The 23,371-nt window shown below is 32.8% G+C and overlaps 1 protein-coding gene across 40 annotated transcripts; it reads left to right on the top strand.

Annotated features, from left to right (window-relative positions):
- The first annotated feature begins 959 nt into the window (after window positions 1-959).
- On the top strand, window positions 960-21,957 carry LOC148600791 (uncharacterized). 40 transcript variants are annotated; one of them, XR_015917047.1, is made up of 10 exons: window positions 1,135-1,792; window positions 2,799-2,863; window positions 3,787-3,897; window positions 4,273-4,381; window positions 14,380-14,481; window positions 15,892-15,996; window positions 17,490-17,538; window positions 20,665-20,715; window positions 21,400-21,489; window positions 21,863-21,957. XR_015917047.1 is itself a non-coding variant. In XM_088554997.1 (6 exons), the coding sequence occupies exon 6, from the start codon at window positions 8,914-8,916 to the stop codon at window positions 10,648-10,650; it is 1,737 nt and encodes a 578-aa protein (XP_088411123.1). In that variant the 5' UTR covers window positions 960-1,050; window positions 1,438-1,792; window positions 2,799-2,863; window positions 3,622-3,690; window positions 4,273-4,381; window positions 8,880-8,913; the 3' UTR covers window positions 10,651-10,830. The 40 variants fall into 40 exon arrangements, 8 of the variants coding, with proteins under 8 accessions (XP_088411123.1, XP_088411124.1, XP_088411122.1 ...); XR_015917039.1 differs by lacking the exon at window positions 3,787-3,897 and adding an exon at window positions 3,622-3,690; XR_015917051.1 differs by lacking the exon at window positions 3,787-3,897.
- The last annotated feature ends 1,414 nt before the right edge of the window (window positions 21,958-23,371 follow it).

The raw sequence follows: 23,371 nt of genomic DNA, 5'->3' as shown, positions 1-23,371 counted from the left end.
CGACATCAGACCAGTAATGACGAGACGTCATTTCACAGCTGGGGGGAGTATGTGGTAGCCTGTTTTTTTTTTACTGTATATATTATGTTTTATTATATTTTGACAGTATTGTATTGTAAATTTATGTTTCGCATTTATTGCATTCTTTATATGAATAAAGATAGTATTTGATTAATATTTGAATTATTAAACCTATTTGGTTAATTGTTTTATTTGACGATTTACGCGAACTGGACTTGTGGACAGACGACGAATTCTACTGGTTTATTAAGTTTCATTTCTTCTATATTTAACTTCTAAGGTTTCTAGTTAAATCTTCATGGTTGATTAGACCGCATACTTTCTTTATTTCTATTGGTCATTTTCTTTTGGCGGTAATATTCTTTTGTTCTTTATTCGGAGACGCACTTACTGTAAAACTTTCATTGGTATAGGATTGGAAAAAACTATCCAGACGAGACTATCTACCATTTGTGATATTTCTTGTGCTCTTGTTTATCTGAGACATAGGAGTCTATTTCTTGAAAGGTCAGTTTCTTTCTCTGTTATTAATATTTCGTTAATAGTCCAGAAAATAGTATTTTAGCTGGCATGAGTTATTTGCATGAGACGGTTCAATGTTAGAATGGCGAATGCGAGATGTGCGCTGTATGAATGTTTAAAATGCATAAATTTCTAGATAAAGAATATGTTGACATTAAATGAGCATTATTTTATTTTTATTCATATTTTTCCTAACTAGAGTATTAGCGAATATAAATAGGATATTTGAATAAATTACCGTATGAATGAGGATTCGATTCGAGTGCTCCTGAATGAGTGATGTTAATTTTCTATCTTTTAAAGTTAGCGCTACGAAAAACACTTTATTTAATTGTGGTCAATGTAATTGTTTCCTTAGGAGTACAAATCAAGTATTCATGGGTAAATGAATGAATACAATTTATTTACAAGTGTCATTTGTTATACAGGTACTTTTCATGATGAACCATGGGATGATATTGATGTAGATTTTTAAGATTTAGGATAGCCTTTGCACCTTGATGTGAGGTAGGCAGTGTATTATGTTTGTTTTAGTTATATTTTGTTAATTTGCTATGGTTTTGGCCTATCACATAACCTTGCAATCAGCATTATGTTTTTATCACTTTGTTAATATTTTGATTGAGATTCGTATTGCTTGGCAATCGTTATAATTTTCATGCCTGATTTGGTAACACGCAAATTTGCGAGTCATTAACATATTTCAAGAGTTTTGAGGTCATCGTATAATATACTGATGAGACCGTACTGAACTTGGAGAAAACACATAGAAGAGCATTCTATTTTTAATTTTTAATTGAGGATAATTATGATACAGATACGTATTGTTACATGCAGTTATATTAATAGCAGAGTGTTTGCTACTTTGTATTTATTACTGTATTTGTTTTATAGGGCCTATTTCCTGTATTTGATCCCGTGTTGTCGTATACAGTAGAATAAAACGAATCTTAACCTTTGATGTCTTGATGACTCTATATTAGCCCATTCTAAGAGCTGCTACATTTTGGCGCCCACGTAGGGACTCTACATTCTACTACGAAAACGTGAGAGATCGATCTTTAGTGATTCAGACAGTGATTCGGACATTCTCGTTCATTTCCGGAAATTCCGTGTGACGTCAAATGGAAAGTAAAAGTGCACATTTGAACTCTTTTAGACGATTTCCGGTTCAACATGAAGATGAAACACATGTGTTATTGTTATTTGGAGGATGTGATCACGAACTGCGTTGATTTTCATAGCTATTGTAAGTTATTTTATGCATTATTATACTTGTTTATTCATGGTTAATATCAGGATAATGGTATTTTTCTGCTGAGATATAGAAGAAATGAAACTTAACAAACCAGTAGAATTCGTCGTCTGTCCACAAGTCCAGTTAGCGTAAATCGTCAAATAAAACAATTAACCAAATAGGTTTAATAATTCAAATATTCATCAAATACTATCTTTATTCATATAAAGAATGCAAAAAATGCGAAACATAAATTTACAATACAATACTGTCAAAATATGATAAAACATAATATATACAGTAAAAAAAAACAGGCTACCACAGTGTCATGTGACAAGCTCCAGAAAATTTGAAAAAAAAATTTCTAACGTCTGAGAACATGTATACTTAATTTTCTGCGACGTCACAGACCTAGAAATCTACTCCTTCACTCATACGTTATGAGACATCTTATCTAAAATAAGGAACCTACTGTAGTCAGGTCATTTGATATCGCCTTCCGCTATGTAGATGACATTTTGTCTATAAACAATGTTATATTCGAGATTTTATGCATCGAATCTATCACAAAGAACTTGCGATAAAGGATACTGTGAAGTGTCCGTCATATCTTGACCAAATTTTAAAGATTGATGGAAAGGGAATAAAACTCATGCCCATACTATACGACAAAAGCGATGACTTCTCATTTCGTATATGGCAACATCCCTTCAGACCCGTGAATGTACTTTTCATTCCACAACGCATACGTTAAGCCAGAGCGACGCGTACGTTTCGTACATGTAACACACTAGACTTCTGACAATTATGCTCATGGAGCAGCGTTATTTTGCTACACGATTTAAGCCACCACTACCAATTTATGCGATCATCTTCCTGAACTCGTGGATCATTATGGTGTATCCGTCTGTACCAAGAGAACCGATTGTTTATCGTGTCAAAGTTTTCCTTTTCTCTTTTGTCTCATCCCGGACGTAACACTTTATAAGCAATTCGGTAACTCGATGTTTTTTTTTAGGAAAGCAAAGGATGCATACCCTACAAGTTCACCTGGTTCATGCTCTCATTGTTTAGTGGAAACTGGTTTGTTTATTTACTTTTGTTTCTTTGTTCGTATTATTTTTGGTTATTTTATTATTTTTTCTTGTGTCTATTTTCCACTTCAAGTTGTTATTTTTGGATTATATTCTTTCTTTTACTCTTTGAATCTTGGTTCCTTTTGTTTCTGGTTAAGACAGTCCATGTTGTTTTAGCTACAAGATACAAATAGGTATTCGGTGCAAAGGTTCCTGTTTTTTGCATGTTTTTCAAGAACGGACCGATACCAAACACATAAACAATCTTGTAATATTGTAAATTTGGTTGTTGCACTTTTGAGATAGATATTATATAGATTGTACATAGAATTTGCACTTTGCAAGAGTTATCGTTCTTGTATTTGGTTAATTCATCTGGGATATGAATGTATGCTTTTCTCCCAAATACAGATCTGTACACAGAAATGAATATAGTTATGTAAAAATATAGAAAGAAAAACATCGTTCGTCCAGTGAGGTTTTCTGTGACATTAATCACAGCGTCTGTATTTTACACGGATTTGTACCACAAGCAGTTATTAACGTGTGTATGTAATGACAAAGAATGTCAGTATGTACATTATAAAATTAATATTATATAATCAGTTATAATGTTTTAATCATTACATGTATTAACTATTCAAATGAATGTTATAATTATCCATAAGTTTTGACATTCGATCGAATGTATGTAATGATACATTAAAGAAATCATATTTAAGGCAGAATAACATTTCAAATTTAATTCTAAAATTTCGTATTTAGCATGATTCTTACACATACGCATACGGATACCAGTGGTGGTTTTGGAACCGGTAATCCTTGTAAAATATGGCATGTATAAATATGACATTATTCGTGTTATTTCAAATCGCGTTACAAAAAATGATAGAAGGTTTAAAATTATCACATGATGAAGAGTAATTGCAGATTTTATCAGACTACATGACCTTCAACAGGAAACAATAGTCTCGTAGTAATGAATGTCACTATTTTCTACACGTCACCATGAACAGACAGTGCTAGGCTATTTGAACTGAGGTATCATGTCTGATGTAATTAATTCCATAACAACCATTATGCACCCTGAAACATTTAAAATTCATAAATCAACTGGATCCAGGATTTATTCACGTTATTCATTCATTCGACAATGAGAAGTGATAATAAAAGTCAAATTCAAGACAATAACAGAGAAGGAAAACTACTCCGAGACCGAAAGCAAACACACAGAACCGGAGCGAAAAACACACCTTAGAAGGATAAAACACACAGAACTGGAGCGAAAAACACACCTTAGAAGGATAAAACACACAAAAGCAAATGGAAAAAGAAAAGTCCGAGAATATTGCAGCTGTATGTAAAAGTTGCTGGTTGGAAAAGTGCACAGGTAACGCAATATAATTTTGTTTTTAGGAACGAATATGATGAGAGAGGAAGAAATATATGATGAAAGATTAAAATAGACACTCAATACTCAACTTAATATAGTTCCATCTAAAAATGTTGACAACAAGTGATTCAGGTATTACTTTTGTAAAATAAAAATTAAATGAAAATCCTTAAATTTTAAATACATAAAAGGTAATGTAAAGAAATAAAAGTGTCGGTGAAAGTTTGATTAATAGATATTATTTTTTAGTTGAATAATATTACGAATATGTACGGCAAAATATACCGAAAAATAGTATAGGTGCAATAGAAGCCACCGTTATTTAACCCTATTGCGAATATTTCTTGTCAAAACCTGCTTCCTTATATGAAAAAAGCTAATATGACTACATTGTATTCGCATGTACAATTTGTTATACTACCTATCTTTCTGCTTGATATTGGCCATCAAAGACTTCCGCCAAATACAAACCAAGTTACGGTGATGTTATTACGGAGATTTTAATATGATCGAACATATTGGTGTTTGCAACATTAAGCCGAAATTAATTTTAGCTTTGAAATTCTAGAAGATGCAAAAGAGGACCATGCAAGAAAAATGCTTCATCTAGTATAGAAGATCGAATTTCTTTTTGGGATATGAAACAGTAAAATGCATTATTAAATGTTTCATCTCGGTGGATTTTGTTGTCGCTTTGACATATAAAACATATCCAAGATTAAAACAAATCGGAGTTTTACACCGGTTGAAGTGAACCAGACCAACATCAATTGTCAAAGACCTTAACGTTACAGAAAAATAAATAAAATGGGAAAAATTGCCAACAATCCGATTTTTTAATCCTTAACCATCGGAAAAATATTGAATTAATTAGTTGTTTTTGTTTTTGTTTTTGCTTTTGTTTCTATTGTATTTTGTAATTATGAGGTAACATCAAAAAGTAAATTGTAACCATAGTTGGTCGTTACATCGATATACATTTGATTACTCGGACATGTTTCGTTATTTTACCCTTTTAAAAAGTAATCAAGGGAACCAAGGTTCTAGCGGAAATCAAAAGAATGTAATCCAGGGACAATGACCAGACTAAGAAAACAGACAAACACAACAAAGAACATAAAGCAACAAAAGTAAATGAGCAACTGGACTCCATTTAAAACTGGAAGCATGGACCAGGCGCACCGGTAGGGTAAACGTCCTCTGCTTTTCTAGAAACATCAGCTGAGTTAGTCATAAAACGTCAAGTCTGGGGTAGGCGAAAAAGAAAAGGAAAACTATGACACGTTGAACAAATCAGTTTCCATGGTGCAGATGGACATGCCGTAACGATCCACGAGTTCATGATGACGACCATAAAACTTCTGTAATGATGACTTTAATCATGTAGCAACATTACCCTGTTCCAGAAGCCTAATTGTAAGAAGTCTGGTGCGATAAAAAGTCTGCGTAGTTACGGCAAGCTCTGACATAACGTATGAGTTGTAATATGAAAACTCCATACGCAGGTGCTGAAGGGATGTTGCCACAGATGAATTGAAAGTTGATAATTATGAATGAAAGGTTTGGTCAATACTTTTCTTTTACCATCGATCTCTTAGTGTAGGTCAAAATATGAGGCTGACTTCACAGTGTCTGTAGTATCCTTTATCTCAAATTACTTGGGATAGACGCGATGTACCAAATCCCCGAAACTAGGATTGTTTAAAGATAATACGTCAAAGTTGCTAATCGTCAAATTTTCTCTGTCACTGATTTTGGTTTACTTTAAACATTCGAAATGGCACGAATGCGATATGCTTTAAGATAGTGTGACTTCCGCTAGAATCTGATTCCCTTGATATGATTACTCTTTTGTAATCGTAATGACCCGAATGTTTTTAAACAAAACAACTGGTTACCAGGACCCAGATTAAACAACTCGCAATGGCTATATATAAATATCGGGGCCCTGATAATGTATGTAACCTATATAATCTATTGAAACGAGCTCCTGTGTTTGAATCGGAAACTGGGTAATGTTCAATGCTTACCGATCATTTCATGTAAACTGGCCGTTCTCATATAAGCAAGAAACACACGTAAAACACACGTGTATGATCATTAAGAGGTTCATTTGATCTCGTATGAAGCTAAAACTATGACGCTATGACGGTAAACACGGCACAGATCTGCAGCATAACGTGGGGTATTAATATATAATTATGCCAATCATATGCGAATATAAAGTACTGAAATTACGAGTGCAAGAAGTCGCTAATAATACTAGCACCAAATTAAAAATAAAAAGCACCATCTATTTTATTTTTGTAAGAAATTCCTCAACGAGAACCACTGTGGAGTAGATTTTAATTTATTAATTTCATTCAAAAATTTGCTTCCAATTAGAAATTGCATAACACAGAAGAGTTCGTTACCTCTCGGGCATCATCACATTATATCAATGCCAATTGGAGATATATATTGTCATATCAGTTATTACAAATTTATTGAATGTAAACAAGACACCTGACAACAGCTGAGTTTTTTATTCGTTCTGATTAAATATAACCATAGATAAACATAATTTTGTCGACCAAACTCGTTAATTAAGAATCTATAGCGTCATATTCTAGTAATTTGTGGGTCTCTTCGTTTACGCCATATGTTGAAGTTTGTGTATATTATATGCTATTTAATTATATTTATATAAAGTTCCGTTCGTATACCTGTATATTAAGAAATAACGAAACATCTTAAATGCTATGTTATTTGAATGATTTTATGTAGACATAAAATGAGCAGTGCATGTCTTGTAAGAGACAGGCAGCGGGTCAAGCGTGGTATGAAAAAACCTTCCATTTTGAAAGTTTAATATGACTAATTGCACCATCAGAATCAAGGAACTTTCAATACAACTTTAGATAATTGAGTTATAATTTCATTGGAATTCACTGGAAATGAACATTTCAAGGGCAGATAACTCTCTAAAAAACCTCATTTACCAACATTCTATTGACACAAATTCTGAGCAGACCCAGTGATGAAGAGATGAAATAATGGTCTTTTCAAAAAGAAAGCATCCTTGAGTGAAATTATATTGTCAGATCGGCAGGTTTGTGACATGCATGTTTTTGATTTGTTTCCTATATTTCCTGATTCTTATAGAAAATTACACCTACATAATTGATAAGTTGCGCACGCATTTGCAATGTCAGATGATGTTGGTTAATTTGTAGATCAGGTCTTATTAACTAAAACTAAAAGTCACCGCTTCTCTACAGCATAATATAGCATAAACATATAAAAATGACTGACAACTTGTTTTTTTTCAGTTTTCAATCGTTCTCTTGTAAACGATGGTTTCAAATTAAAACAACTGAGACGAGTTACATGTAAAATGAACAGGGTGTATCAGTTTAACGTTTAGAGAGAATATACCGATACGCGATATTATTTTCTAGATGAGAAATGAGTAACAAAAGAAAAGTTTCGCGCCATGAAAATGTTAAATTCGGTCTAGTTGGTAAAATTAAGCGATTTTGACTACGCTACTCTTGTGGTCACTTAAAAAAGAGTTTCATTTTTTAAACTCATATGAAGAGAGTTTAGAATACTCACTTATGGATTTTTGCTACATTTTGTAACTAGTTCTTCTTCTCAGCTAGTTGAAATGCATTGATTAAAGGTACGTGAAGCTTTTATATGTGATTGCACTTGTTCGTCCGCAACTCCTTTTATATTCACCAATGGTTAACTTAATTGGTTTGCCGTTGCTGCGTTATTATTAATGTCATAATTACGCAATGTATAAAACTGTATATCTTCGCCAATGTTTATACAAGCCGAGAAATCGAATTGGGTTTGCATGATAAATTGAAGCATAAAAAAGTAAAATTAATCACAACTGCTCTAACAGATGATTATACAAATCAACAATCCTCGCGCTAAAACGTCAACATTATAAATAACCCAGCTCAAAATTATTTTTCAAGCCATTTTGAAGTCAAAAGGCCCGTTACAATTTACTCCATAATACATTTTCTCGTACGTAATAAAATATTTGTAAATGCTTATTTGAATTGAAGATTCTGTGTTATTGGTAGTTTCTTGATAATTTCTTTTGTATAAAAAGAAAACTGAACTATTGATGGAGTTGCAAGCTGTTTGGTTAGATTTTTATACAGAAGAATAAATAAGACGTTTTATCCTAATTGTATATTTAATATTGCAAACATGTTAAGTGTAATCAGGACATTTGCATCCTTTGTATGTATTTGAGTCTGGACACTTTGATGATATACGTTTGATTTGACGTGTTCAAATATCAATATTCTAATCGATGCTTTAATCCTACTCTGTTGCACCTGTTGTTATATTTACAGTTACACCTATCCGCATCCCGATAGTTCACAGGAGGTAATGATCGTGACCGAACATTGACGGTAGATTGTTGGTTGTGAGTTACGGCAATTTCGTCCTGACAAATGTTATCTTAAATCAATCCAGCGTTCAATATTAGTATAATAATTAAACAAGGTATAATTCCTATACAAGGACAGACATTCCGTGTCTACATATTTACTATTATGAAGAAGTATTTTCTGTTCAGTATTTCGCTGATGTGTGTATCAATGTTCCTGTTCTTTTATAGGGATTTGTACCAGTTGCATTTAAATGTTAGAGTAATGGTTGATCAGGGCGGATTATATGAAGTTGTTTTTAGACCGAGTGACGTAGGCTTACAGTCTTCAGACTCTTGGGAACTTTTAGTTAATACCGATAATTGTAAAATTCCGGAAGTAGATCCGTTTGATCCAGCAATTACTCGTTTTTTAGACAAACGTATTTTTGGAAGATGTAATAACGCTTACCTAATGACTTTTGTCGATGCTGGTGTTTTGTACCTAAACCAAAGTAAAATACCGAAAGAAGTAAATTATTGTAAGCTCTTCCCAATATACAGAAAAGGTACACAATTTAGATATGGTAATGCAACTAAATTCAACAATTATATCTTATTAAAGGACGAGTTTGTTAAAATTGAATGTTATAACTCTACGAACTCTCGTTTATTTGCAAATTTTCATATGCACTTCTTTCATAAATCTGATAAAATGACTTCCTCAAATGTACACAGTAATACAAGTGATCGCTTTAATGTAATTTTACTAATGCTTGATTCAACGTCTCGAGTGAATTCTAAACGGTATTTACAGAGAACGCGTGATTACCTTTCCAATAAGCTTAATGCTATTGAGTTACTTGGATATACTAAGGTTGGTGATAACACACTGCCGAACATGACTCCATTTTTAACTGGGAAGCATCTAGAAGACTCACCGTGCATGAGAAGTAAAAGCGGTGTAGATAATTGTACTTTCGTTTGGAAGGAATATAAGCAAAATGGTTTCGTTACTCATTTTGGCGAAGATTGGCCATATGCATCAACCTTTGAATTCAATTTGAAAGGGTTCAAACATCAACCAACAGAATACTATGATCGCCCATTTTATGTAGCCCTCGAGCAGGAAACACCATCCATGTATGAGGTTTGTTTTTATGGACGAGAAGGGTCGGATTTTCTCAATCAAAGAATGGTTGATATAGCAGAAAATCTGAACGAAAAGCCATATTTTTCATTAAATATCCATTCAAGAATGACTCACAATGAATTAAAAGGCTTATCAAGAGTGGATAATATGACGGTTGATAAACTTTCTTACTTATATGAAAAAAACTTGCTCAATAATACAATTGTGGCCTTTTTTGGTGATCATGGTTTGCGATTTGGACCGGTGAGACAAACGTTCATTGGACAACTAGAGGAAAGATTGCCGATGATGTTTCTTTACTTACCTGATAGCTTTAAGAAAAAGTATAATTTATTCGCGGAAAATCTTCGTACAAATTCTAGACGTCTTACAACTCATTTTGATATGCATGCTACATTGTTGCATTTGTTACGATTGAATGAATTGAGTGTTAAAACCAAATGGGGTATTTCTTTGTTTGATGAGATTCCAAATGACAGAACATGTGAAAATGCAGGGATAAAGTCCCACTGGTGTACTTGTAATTATCATATGCAAGGGCCTGATAACTCTACGATGAAAAACGCCATGGGAAAACATTTTGTTGGATATTTAAACAAATTGACTTTGCGATATCAACAAAAGTGTGCAAGGCTAAATGTGACTTCTGTTATTTCTTCAGTAAAATTACTTAATAGAGGGACAGATGAAGGCGAACATAGGATAATGATACGGACTGAGCCAGGAGGAGGTGTATTTGAAGCTACTATACAATACAAAAATCAAAGCTTTTCTATTGTTAATGATATCAGCAGAGTTAATAAGTACGCTGGTAAATCTAACTGTATTAGAGCTGACAGAATGATGAAAAAAATTTGCTATTGCTTTTAGGTAATTCGAATAGAATTATTAATACTTATTAGTTGTGTAACTACTCAAATAGATGTATTATCATAAAAGTACAGCATGCGTCAGGGGAATGAAAGCCATACATTAATTATAGACTGTTGTTTCAAATCAATACCATCTGTCATAGGGTCAATTGATCTGAAAGTAAAATGATATCAATGACTGGTTTAAATTTTAAAGGGTGAAATATACAAAAAAATACTACTTTCCAAAGTTTTAGTCTACTTATTTTATCATTTCAATTTAAAAATCCGATCAAAACCTTTAGCATTCAAAGTCTTGAAATAGTCCTTTGACAAATAATTTGTACATAGAACCCTTACTACACCGGAAATCTTTTAAAGTTTTTTTTACATTAATTTAAATGTAATTAAAACACCTGTCTAAACCAAACCGATTTTAGAGTTAACAACAGATTCGGTTTAGAAAAATTTCGCTGTATTTGTGAATTTATTGAAATGAAATATCGACCACATCTCCAAAGTACAACATAGGTTTATCGATAATGTCCAAGTACTCCGCTTGCTCTCACTTAGGTAACAAAATAAGATCACGTTAAAAAGAACAGTTTGAATGAAGTTTTGATATGTCATTCTAACATATATTATGTGTAATATGATAATTTATTATATGCATTGTTAATATTTTCAATTCCTTATAAGTAAATTTACGTGTCAAAATACACAATAGCCAACGTAACGTTTTTTTTCAAAGCATTAGCGCACAGCTTTTTAAAATTTAAACCGCTGTCCACAGCAATTTCTTGACGTTCATGAAATATCCAGATTAATACGGGTGTTAACTGTAAAGATGCAAAACAAACTTAACACGTTTCTAAAAATACATTTCTGCGTTAAAACTTGTCATTTGTGTAACAATGAAATTACGAGGAAAAATATTAATAGCCTCGCATTGCCACAATTCCTTTTTTGTGTTAGGTTTTCTTACATTCATTGAAATCATTGTAGAAAAAAAATGTACAAGTGATACGTATGATAGTGTTGCACTAATATCATCCCACTGAGCTGATATCCATATTAGCATGTCACTGCAATTTAGAATACCGTGTAATAATTGTGTTTTAACGCCTCTTCGACCTTAAGTAAGTATTTGGATCTATAATTGTTTTGTGGTTGTGTCAATTCCCCAATGATATTTTTTTTTATCATTTTATCTTTTTAACTTCCATGTAGTCACGTTATTTTGTTTGAAAAAAACAATGAATCGAAAATTTAATGGTTGTCTTTTCGTTTGAATCTTTTGACAGTTCATTATAATGTGATACTAAGGTAACAGGCCGAAAACCCTACCAAAATGTCACACTTTTGATATCAATCCGCCATTCACAAAATTTATGATTGATTGATTGTTGGGGTTTAACGTCCGAGCAGTAATATTTCAGCTATATTCAGATGATTGGATATGAACATGAAATGGATGATAAAATGAACATGAAATGATGATGAAATGAAAAAAAGGATAATAGGGTCGACAAACTTTGATTGCCACTAGAAATAGCCTCCTGTGGCGGAGCGCAAAGGTTCCTACTTCTATCGAATACCACAGCAGAGTTCTTTGGCGAGCGAGGAACGTGATATCTTTCCCAACACGGTGTACCACTATGGTTTGCGGTCAGGTTTTCCTTATTATAGCCTGACAACCCCAGCATGTAACACCCCAGGGGTACCCTATTCCACCACCTGGGGCACACATCCCAGTTGCTCTGTGGGCAGAGCGCCTACCCCCGGCTAGGTTTCTGAGCACTATTAAGTCGCCTTTTACGACAGGCTTGGCGCTGCTGCAGGCCTATTCTTTTAACACCCGGACCTGCACGGGGTTTCCCAAAACTTATGTTGAAAATATCGATAAATTATAAAAAGAATCTATATAATAAATAGGATAATCAACTGGTTATCGTGAATAACCAAAATATGATCATTCGCTTGAGGAGGACTCGTGTGCGGAACGTTTTTACTGGAGTCCCAGTTGCTCATTTACTTTTGTTTCTTCGTACGTGTTTCATGTATTTTGGGTATTTTTTGGGGTTTTTTTTAGTTTTTTGTCTGTTTTCCCTGTATAGTCTTTATTATTGTTTGATTGCCACTAAAATCTTGATTCCCTTTATTACTCTTTGTGAAATTGTGTATCTTATTAAGGTAATTTTTGCAGTAGATTAATAACGCAAAATTAGACACAACGATTTTTTTCCGAAAAAAAATCATGAAATCCATGTGAATATAATGATAAAACATTTGATTTATAGGCAGTTTTCTTCGTTCTACAAAATTGAAGTCATCACTACAGAAGTTTTATGGTCGTCGTCATGTCATCGTGGATCGTTACGGTGTATCCGTCTGCACCACGACAACTGATTTGCTGAACATTTCATAGTTTTCCTTTTCTTTTTCGTCTACCCCGGACTTTACTTTTTATGGGCATACCGGCGGGTGTTTCTATAAAAGCAGAGGACGCTTACCCTACCAGTGCACCTGGTTTATGCTCCCAGTTTTTAGTGAAGTCCGATTGCTCATTTACTTTTGTTGCTTTGTATGAGTTATTTTGGTTGCTTTATGTTCTTTGTTGTGATTGTCTGTTTTCCATATCTGGTCTTTGTTCCTAGATTGTAATCTTTTGGTTTCCGCTAGAATCTCTGTTGCCTTGGTCGCTCTTTCATCAGTACAAATTTGACGCACGCCTCTTTATTGTATCTAAAAATTGATTGTATATCTTACAAAATTAAATGTAAGGAACTTTAACCAGTTTTAGTATTCAAAATGCAATAAATGCAACATCTTTAATAATAAATGGTTTTTTATACTATACAAATTTGATTCAACAAATGTTAAGAATCGAATATCCTTATATTGTCATATATTACTTTATATAAAAAAAAAGAAAAAAAAACAATCTTATTGAAAATTCCGATATGCTGTTCACGTGTTTCTATACATTGCCAAGTTAGTCAGGTATTTATTGAAGAAGTTGGTGAATTAAATGTAGACACTAAAACCACTAAAACTGACTAAAGACAGTCAGAAATACTCAATAATTCAAATACTGCTTTATAAAAATTTGGGAGCCGGCTAAAGGGAGTAGAATTACAGATAGTTCCTTGTTCAGTTTTTGGAACTACCTTACATGTATCTTATTTTCGTCATAACTTGTAAACATGAACGAATGAAGAGAAATAAATGAAAGGTGCGTTTGTTTATTTATTTATATTGTAATATCGGGGTTAAACAATTGTTGTTGTTTAAAACATGTTTCGGGAGTTAAGGTACTATCCATTGTATTTTCCGGAAGGTATTAAGCCAAATGACAACTTCCTGTTGTCTGGCTCAGATGCGAATGAGGGAAAAAATAGTAAAATGTGCGTTTGATATGTATTAATATTGTAATATATAACATTTATATTGTTTACATCATGTTTTGGGAGCTTGACTTATGATTAGGGAGCAATGCTTTTTGTACTTAAATTTATTGACAACTTCTTGATGTATGGTCCAAGCATTATTTGTATCTGAAATGTACTTATCTATAGTTATACTTTATTGTATATGAAGTAGCAATCAAGCGGTTATCGTTATTTTTTAAACTGTAATTTTGTGTAACTAAGAGATTCGAATAATTGTTTGAGCAGATGTTTATTAATTATCAATCTGAAAACCTGGCTTCCTAGTTTAAATACGAAAATTTTATGTTTCCTTTCAGACGTAAACGACCTTTGTCCTGATGGCAGATCAATCCTGTTTTAAAAAGCTATCCATTTTCACTCATGTCAATGGTTTTGAACTTTCCATCACCGGTTATTAGGTACTCTTCAACCTGTCAAGAGCCTAATTTTTCCATCACTGATTACGAGTTTCTTGGTCTTGTTTTTAATCTTGTCAAGGTATAAGCTTTGTTTTCAATAACTTTAAAGAACTTCAATTGAATGTTATCTTGTCCAAGGCCTTAATATTGTCTGCAAAAAAGTCTGACACTTAACAATATTCCAAATATGTGTCGTCGTTTATTTCTGGTTGTTGTTTAAAGTGAGATAAACGAAGCGTAAATGTATAAAAACATCGCTCTAACTCCCCACCATCGTGAAGCTGCAACAGCTTTGAAAACATAATAAGGAAACGCCATATTTGTATTGTCCAATGTGTCTCTAGCGTATTCATGCGCCTAATTGAAATTATATTTTTATTTAACGTCACATGACATCAAAAGTATCACGTCCATAATACAACTTAACCCAATACAAATTAGATAAGTATCGACGTACTTGTGTCGAGGACTCGAGGGTGAAGATAAAAACACAATCTACTGTTGCAATGTAGAGCTTACTTCTCAAACAATATTGAGAATTAAAAAAAAATGATTAAGTACAAATGAAGTACAAAAATACAATACATCAAACTAGACTTAAGGAGGTAGACCTAGGGTAAGGGACATAACTCATGGAATCAGTGATATATTTGTATAATATTTAATTTCAACAAAGGCTCTCAAGCATTCGTTTGAAGCAGAATTAAATTAAAACTTAATTAGATGATTACATAAGATTGATGTAAAATGCTGCATACAAACGTTCCAATGATTTTTTAAGACTTGTGTGACCTACCCTAGGTCTACCTCCTTAAGTTGATAAAAAATGCCAGTCATGTATTTTCTTTTTATCTGATGAAAATATCAGCACCTGAATTCTTTTTGTGTGTGTTTGTTATTTTCTTTTTCTATTTTGTTCTATTTCTTTTTGTGCATGACTTCCTTGTTCATTTTTGTGTTTGTTTTTTTTACCTTTTATTTTTATTTGATGAGGGATATCTATTAAGTAAAGATAACAACAAAATTATCGAACACTTACCCCATTCATAACCAAGTCAAATCTAAACTAATTCTGGCAAAATAGATATTACACCACCGAAGCAGCTGGTACCAAAATGGTCCTGACTTGGTACAGGCACTTCAAACGGAATGGTGGGTTATATCTAGGTTTTACAGCGCGCCAAACCCCCTCTTCCATCGCGGCGTGACTATACCAGTAGTGATTAAAAAGCATTTGCATTCACAATCTGTAAATCAGCGGTCACATTAACACAAGAACAAATTACTTAAGACAATCATTACTCATTGTTTTAGATAAAAAAACTGAATATTTTTCAACCAAGGATTGATATCTAAAAAGAATTTCGCAAGAGACCTTTTAAGACACATTTCTTCATATCCCTTATTCAGGAGTCTGTTATGCGGTTCACGGAAATCCGAGTAATTAGCACTTTCCCGAGGGTAGCTAATCAAATGTGAGATATAAACACCATATGCAGGGATATTGCTGCACAGGTAAGGACAATTTATGATATTAAAAACAAAGTCGTCTCTTTTGTCGTAAATCTTAGTGTTGAGATAACTACTGTTGCCAAATTCGAGATGTAAGTCCAAAACAAATGCAGAACAGGCTGTTTCTGTAGTCGCCTTTCTTTCGAGCTCTGGTAGATATATATTTACGGTAAACATTTACCAAAGGAATGAAGGTTGTTGATTGAAAATACATCGCCAATATATCTGTATGTAAACTTGAAGAATTTAGCATCTTTTAAATTTTTATTCTTTACGAGGTTCTGATGAAATTCAGTCTCCTGAGAGTAGCACAGAACATCAATGTAGCACACTTTGCCCTTCTGCAATGTTTAAGAAAAAAAAGATATGGATTTGCAACCAAGAACATCATGATTTTTTGAATCAGCAAAAGAATAATTCCTTTCAAACGAGATTTCAATTTATCATGTGGTAACGTAGTGTAAAGAGTTGAGAAGTCAAACGTTTGGAGAGAACTAATTTCCGAAAAGCTGCGGGAGGTTTTGACGTAAATCTTTAGAATTTTTAAGTATCCACATATAATTAATGCCAATGCGAGAGTGGGTGGTATTGCAATAAGCTTGCTGTCTATCCTTCACTGCCTGCAGACAATATCTTTGTAAAATGAATTGACATCTCCTTCGTGGAGCAAGATGAAGATCCTGCTATAAAGCTTTCTTTGTATGGATTTTTATGAAGTTTGGGAATCCATTGCAAGTACGGTAAGTCCTCACATTTTGTTTCGATGTTGAGAGAAGACATGAAGGACTTGTGGTTGTTTAGGGTTTCGTCTTTATCAAAAGTAGTAGGTTTGTATGTGGCATTACATGGGATGTAAGTACTAATGCCCAATTCCTTAATAAGGTAACTGAGGTAATGCGCTTTACAAACAAATACAATGTTGGTTGAAACTTTGTCCGTAGGGGCGATAATATATTTATCATGTAGTGATGAAAGGCATTCAAATGCCTCACGATCGTTGAATACGGACTAGGGTCTTTCATTAACACATTTCTGGATATTGTCAATACGATTCCGTACCAGCGATTGGAAGGCGCGTATCTGATCATGTGCTTAAAATGGTTATACTATGATCAATTAAACGCTCTTTGTACACGTTTAAAACAATTGACTCCTAAAATATCTTTAATTATAGTTGTGTTATAATATAATAATTCGTTGTTCACAAATAATTTTAATAATTATTTTTAATGTCAATCTTTGAAGCATTTTTAGTGAGTTAATTCTAAAGGTATCTTAAAGTACAAAAAAGGGACGATTTAAAAGGTTCCGTCTTCACTTCAATCATCAATATGATTTTAATAAGGTAGATCATACCTAAGAAAAGTAGTGGATAGATTTTTTACTTCTTAACAGACTGTAAGGTTTTTAATCTGTAACAGCTTATATAAATACAAATGATATTATCCACTTTGTCTGTTTCTTATTGTTGTAACAAATTATTTTTTTTTCTTCAGAATGTCTCAAAAGATTCAGATTATTTCTTACATGACTCAAATGAAGAAGGTACATTTTATAATATAAAGAGGAAAAAAATCAGACGTTATACATTTTTTTTTATAAATAATATTACACCAATCTTCTACTTATTGCATTAGTTTGAGTGAATCCGACACCAATTTAGTGTTTCGGCAATAGTAAACCTATTGAAAGAGTAATCAAGGAAACCAAGATTCTGGCGGAAATCAATGAGTAATCAAAAGAATGTAATCCAGGGACCAGACATACAGAAATACACAACAAATAACATAAAGCAACCAAAATAATACATACTAAGTAAAAAAAAACAAATGAGCAACTCAGACTCCACTAAAAACTGGGAGCATGGACCAGGTGCACCAGTAGGGTAAGCGTCCTCTGTTTTTCTAGAAACACCCGCCGAGTTGCTCATAAAATGTCAGGTCCGGGATAGAAGAAAGAGGAAAGGAAAACTATGATACATTGAACAAATCAGTTTTCATGGCGCAGATGGATACACCGTAACGATCCACGAGTCCATGATGACGACCATAAAACTCCTGTAGTGATGTCTTCAATCTTGTAGCAACATAACCCTCCTCCAGAATCCCACTTGGTAGAATTCTAGCGAGATACAAAAGGTCTGTGTAGTTTTAGCAAGCTCTGGTATAACGTATAAGTTGATATATGAATACTCCATACACAGTTGCTGAGGGGATGTTGCCACAGATGAAAGGAAAGTTGACAATTCTGAATGAAAAATCATCAAGTTTGTCGTAAAGTTTAGTCAATAGTTTTCTTTTATCATCGATTTGTAAGTGTAAGTCAAGATATGAGGCTGACTTCACAGTGTCACAAAAATGTTATCAAGGGACAAAGACCAGAAACAGACAATCACAACAAAGAACATAAAGTAACTTAAATAATTTATCTAAAGTGACAAAAGTAAATGAGCAACTCGGACTCAACTAAAACCTAGGAGCATGGGCAAGGTGCACCGAAAGGGTAAGCGTCCTCTGCTTATTTAGAAAAACCAGCCGAGTTGCTCATAAAAAATCAAGTCCGGGGTGATGAAAGTGGAACTATGACACTTATAAACTATGAACTATGAACTAAGCTTTCGCCAGTGGTCCTTCTAGAATTATTTTATTCATTTTGCTTCCAGTATGGCGTTATATTGAGTGATGAGAGATTCTAAATATCCGGAAAAGTTTGATGGTATAACGTGTTATGTTATGACATAATGCCTAACGTTTAAATTGCAAAACAATTATTGTTAATAAAGTTTCTTATTCAGCTTTGTTGACGTCAGACAATAGTCAATGTTTTTTTTTCAAAAGTCTTTTGGTAAGCGATAATTGGTCGATTAAAAAAAATCATCTGCATATTTCATAAAATTATAAAAAATGCCAGTGTTTATTTGTTTGAAAACTGGATTATACTTTGTACTTCGTGTTAATAGTGCTTTTTCAACATTTACAACAATTGCTCATAGGCCAAATAGATCGTTTCTTTTAGCATTTAATGCATCGGCAATATGTTTCTCTTTAACTCTTAAACGCATACCTTATACCACACCTCTAGACCTATATTACATACCCTATATTACATCCCTAGACATATATCGCATACCCTATATCACACCCTTAGACCTATATCGCATACCCTAGTATGTAATAAGTGTTAAAGTAAGACCATGTGTTCTGAAGAAGAAACTATTAACGATTTTGTGACATGTATGTCACTTTCAATAAACAAGATGTTGCATGTGGAAAATATTATTGGCATTTTTAATATAAATTTTACCACAGAGGATATTGATTAAAACTGATTTTGTTCACAAACTTGAAAAGTTTCGAAAAGAAATTAGAAAACAATGTTGTTCATTGATTTCCCCCCCGCCCAATGTCAACTAACACTAATAATTCGAAAGGAACATTGATTTCACCCAAATGAAATCTTGAATATAAAAAACGATGTTTAATGTTAAGACTACTCTGTAAACCAATATTTGTCAAACAAGTGATACCTTTCAATCAGGTGGAAAACAGCTAGAAAATTCCGATTTCATGATTTTTTTTTTCAAATCAGATCGACAAATTGATGTTAGAATGAAAAACAAAATTGGAGAGAAAAACTAAATATCAACTAGAGCAAATGAGTAAATGGCCCTCTTAATCTCCTTAATCTCTATCAAACATTTCACCAGATGCGTTGAGGGGTAAGCACGCTCTTTATACAATTGATATGTGATTTTCCTCGACACTGAGCCAAGTTTCGTAAATACATTCTCATATTCTACTGAAACACAAAATTTGACCACTAATAATCGAATGATAGAAGCTGAAGTTAGAGGAAAAGTCTTCGTAGATTGATTATATTCTTTTAGAAATAATATGCATCTCAATGGAAACGAAGTTTTCCATTCCTGTTTTTGTTTTTAGAAACACGTTTTCACAAAGAAATGTCGTTACCATAACATTTCCACTTAACAGTTTATATTTTCATCTTGTAGCTAATTGATGATTAATCGTTATTTAAACTTTTGTTCTTTGATATGACATATATCAACACTATATGGATTTCTATTCAAATTGTAATGACAATTATAGTCGAATACGCGTACGTAAACTATGACCAAACAAGACTCTATAGTAAGTTGTAATACCGATTTTTACGTAAGTAATTTTAATGGGAACCTTTCTTATGTATTCATCCATGAAATCTCGATTAAAGCCAGTTGCGACAGGTTTTTATGGATATTATTAATTTTATGCATTATCAAGCTACTTACAAATTGTTCACAGAACAATGATACACATGAGGTACAATATTTCTCACTAAACTTCTTTATAAGTACACGGCTTGTATATAAACATAGGAGATGAAGTATGATAAGTATGATCGCTAATAACTTAATTATCCACCAAATGCAAAGCAACGAACAATTTAACTTCTAAAGGTCATCACATGGTCTTCAATGCGAGGCATAACCCATACCATAAAGTATGCTGTAAAATACTCGAAACAGATGATGTGAAATTATTCATAAAAGACAAAATTTATCATATCTAAATAATACACGTAATGCGAATAACAATGAACATAAAATGCGGTGGAATGTTTGTTGTTGTTGCCAAATGTGTCTAATTCTGCTTTTTTAATATTTAATAGATTGGGATTCAGTCCATGTCAAAACATTAAAGAGTTAAAAGATTTATTAAGGTAGAGTGGGCATCCGTTCGTTTTTATTTAATTTGAAATTGGATAAAATATTTCAATATTTCAAACCCTTTATCTGATCTTTGTCCCTGGATTACATTCTTTTGATTACCGCTATAACCTTGGTTCCCTTGATTACTCTCTTTAATTCGTGTCTGGCACGGGCTTCCGACGTATATAAATATCTAGGAAGGACCATAATTTTTTAGAAATACTCTAGGGTATAAGGCAGATAGGCTTTCCAAACGGGGCAAATATATTCCGTCATTTCCTTATCGTTTTATGTCAGATTTGAAATAGTATTAAAGTCAAAACCTAGATTTGCAAATCTGCGACTCATATTTAGTGTGATGTACCAAAGCAGAAAATATAAATTTATCAACAAGGAGATCACTGAATTTGTAATTGACTTATAGTCGTATTAACAATCTAAAATACAAATCAAGGGAACTACAATTTATACGGAAACCAACCGAATTTATTTCAAAGATAACGACTAGACAGAGAAAAAGACACACAACTAAAATTACACGTAAGAAACAAAATAAAATGAGCAACTCGGACTCCACCAAACATTAGGAGCATTAACCGGGTACACTGGTAGGGTAAGTGTTAAAAATAATGATGGTTTGAGAATGATTGTTTGATTATGGTTAAAGTTTATGGCAGATATTTCATACATTTCAGGACGAGAACTATATTCCAATCGAATAGACCCTGTGTCGTACTAGACCTTCCTCATCCGAGAAGAGCACACTACCCTAAAACCAGAAGGAGGTTGGTTTTAGAATGTTTTACATGTAGAATGTTTTAGAATGTTTAATTTTAAATATTTCTTGTCATCATGCAAAGATGTTTTTGTTTTTGCTTTTCTTACTTTTATTGTTTAAAATCCTTGTGTTAAATATATGAATGAAATTAAAGCCATTATAGATAACCCAAAAAAATTTGAGTTATTTATGTTATATAGGATTATATGTTATGACACTTACATTTTACATGTTTTATTCATTTATTCAAAATGAATCATAATCCTATTTCAGCATGACCAATAAATTTATGAGATGTTAATCATATCTCAAGCATCAGTACACTACAAAGTGTAAAATAATGTACATTTAATTAGCATATAATTTATTATATTTTTCAGGATTAATGCAAGTCAAATATGAAATATGAAACTGAGAACTAAAACAAGGAATGAACATAAAGGAGTCATTAAAGCATTAAAATTTTTGTGGGACATTGCAGATATTTTTATTATGTCAAACCAACTGATATATTTACGACTTACCAACTGGTAGTTGCCCTTTTTATGGTATTGGTTCTATGGTATTGGGGTGTTTTAGTTGTGTGACACGCCTTCATGTGGACAGTTATATTTTACAGTTTAAAGTGGAGTATAAACCTTTTGAGGGACATGGCAATTCCGGAATAAGGTCCTGGGAATAAAGATGACTCAAAAACGCATTGCAGTCAATTATATTTAAAAAAAACCCCAAATATATGTTTAAGAAGGGTTGTGATATCAGATGGACTATAACGTGATGTAAAATCGAAAAGGAGTGAACAATGCTCCGTTGGACGTTGATATCGAAACACGAAATAAAACCCAACCAAGAAAGCAGCGTCTAAAATTGATCCGTTTAATTTATAGATCAACATTTATTTGATGTAATTAGTAAAATACAACATAACATACTCTTTACGAACACCCGGTAATATATCCAAGTAATTATTTATTTCATAAGGAATTCTTCCATAGTAAAACGAAGTAAAAATTCCAATATGAGATTTTCTTTGCGAACTTACAGATTTAAAATAAAAATGCACACTGAATCCTGTCTAAACTTAACCCTGAATAAACAAGTTACCAGTGAAAATCGAACCCTGAATAAACCAGTAACTGTATAAACCTAACCTTGATTAAACAAGTTATCTGTCTAAACCGAACGTTGAATAAACCAGTAACCTGTCCAAACCTAACCCTGACTTAAAAGTTACCTGTCTAAACCGAACGTTGAATAAACCAGTAACTAACTAAACCTAACCCTGATTAAACAAGTTACCTGTCTAAACAGAACACTGAATAAACCAGTTACTTGTGTGAATCGAACTCTAAATAAAAAAGTTACATATCTAACCTGAACCCTTGATAATCATAACCTGTTTAAAAGGAACAATTAATTAATCAGTATTCTGTCTTAACTAGATATTAGTGAAGATCTTCAATATCGATTAGAGTGCATTTTGTACCGTTGTTTACCGAACTCTTGTTTATAACGTACACATTCATTGGTCAATTAATTTCAGTTTTGATGGGTTTCTCTATACAATATGTTGTTTATTTCACACCTTGAAGTCCATAAGATTTTATTTGCTGATCCATTTTCATTAAAGACTCATTCATTTCAGGTGTGGTTAATATTAATGATGTCACAGTTTGCAAATTACGAAGTATTATATGAATGCAAAATTAGCAAATCTTAAAAACTATTGATGCAAATGATGTATTTATAATAAGTAAATTATCATCATAATTATAATACTGCTATTTATCACATTTTGCCACCTAATTTACATATTTATGTAACATACAACAGTATTACAACCAAAACAAATAGTGGTCACGTTTTACTTCTTTCGGTTTGAGGCAAAC

The sequence above is a fragment of the Perna viridis genome, chromosome 12, assembly GCF_037379345.1.
Source record: "Perna viridis isolate PV_CMFRI_1.1 ecotype Kerala chromosome 12, ASM3737934v1, whole genome shotgun sequence".
NCBI lineage: Eukaryota > Metazoa > Mollusca > Bivalvia > Mytilida > Mytilidae > Perna > Perna viridis.
Note: the sequence above shows the minus strand (reverse complement) of the source record. Positions and strands in the feature narration are given on the sequence as shown.

Bases quoted from the DNA above. Each gene is read 5' to 3' on its own strand.
- LOC148600791 (XM_088554997.1), top strand. From the start codon at position 8,914: ATGGTTGATCAGGGCGGATTATATGAAGTTGTTTTTAGACCGAGTGAC.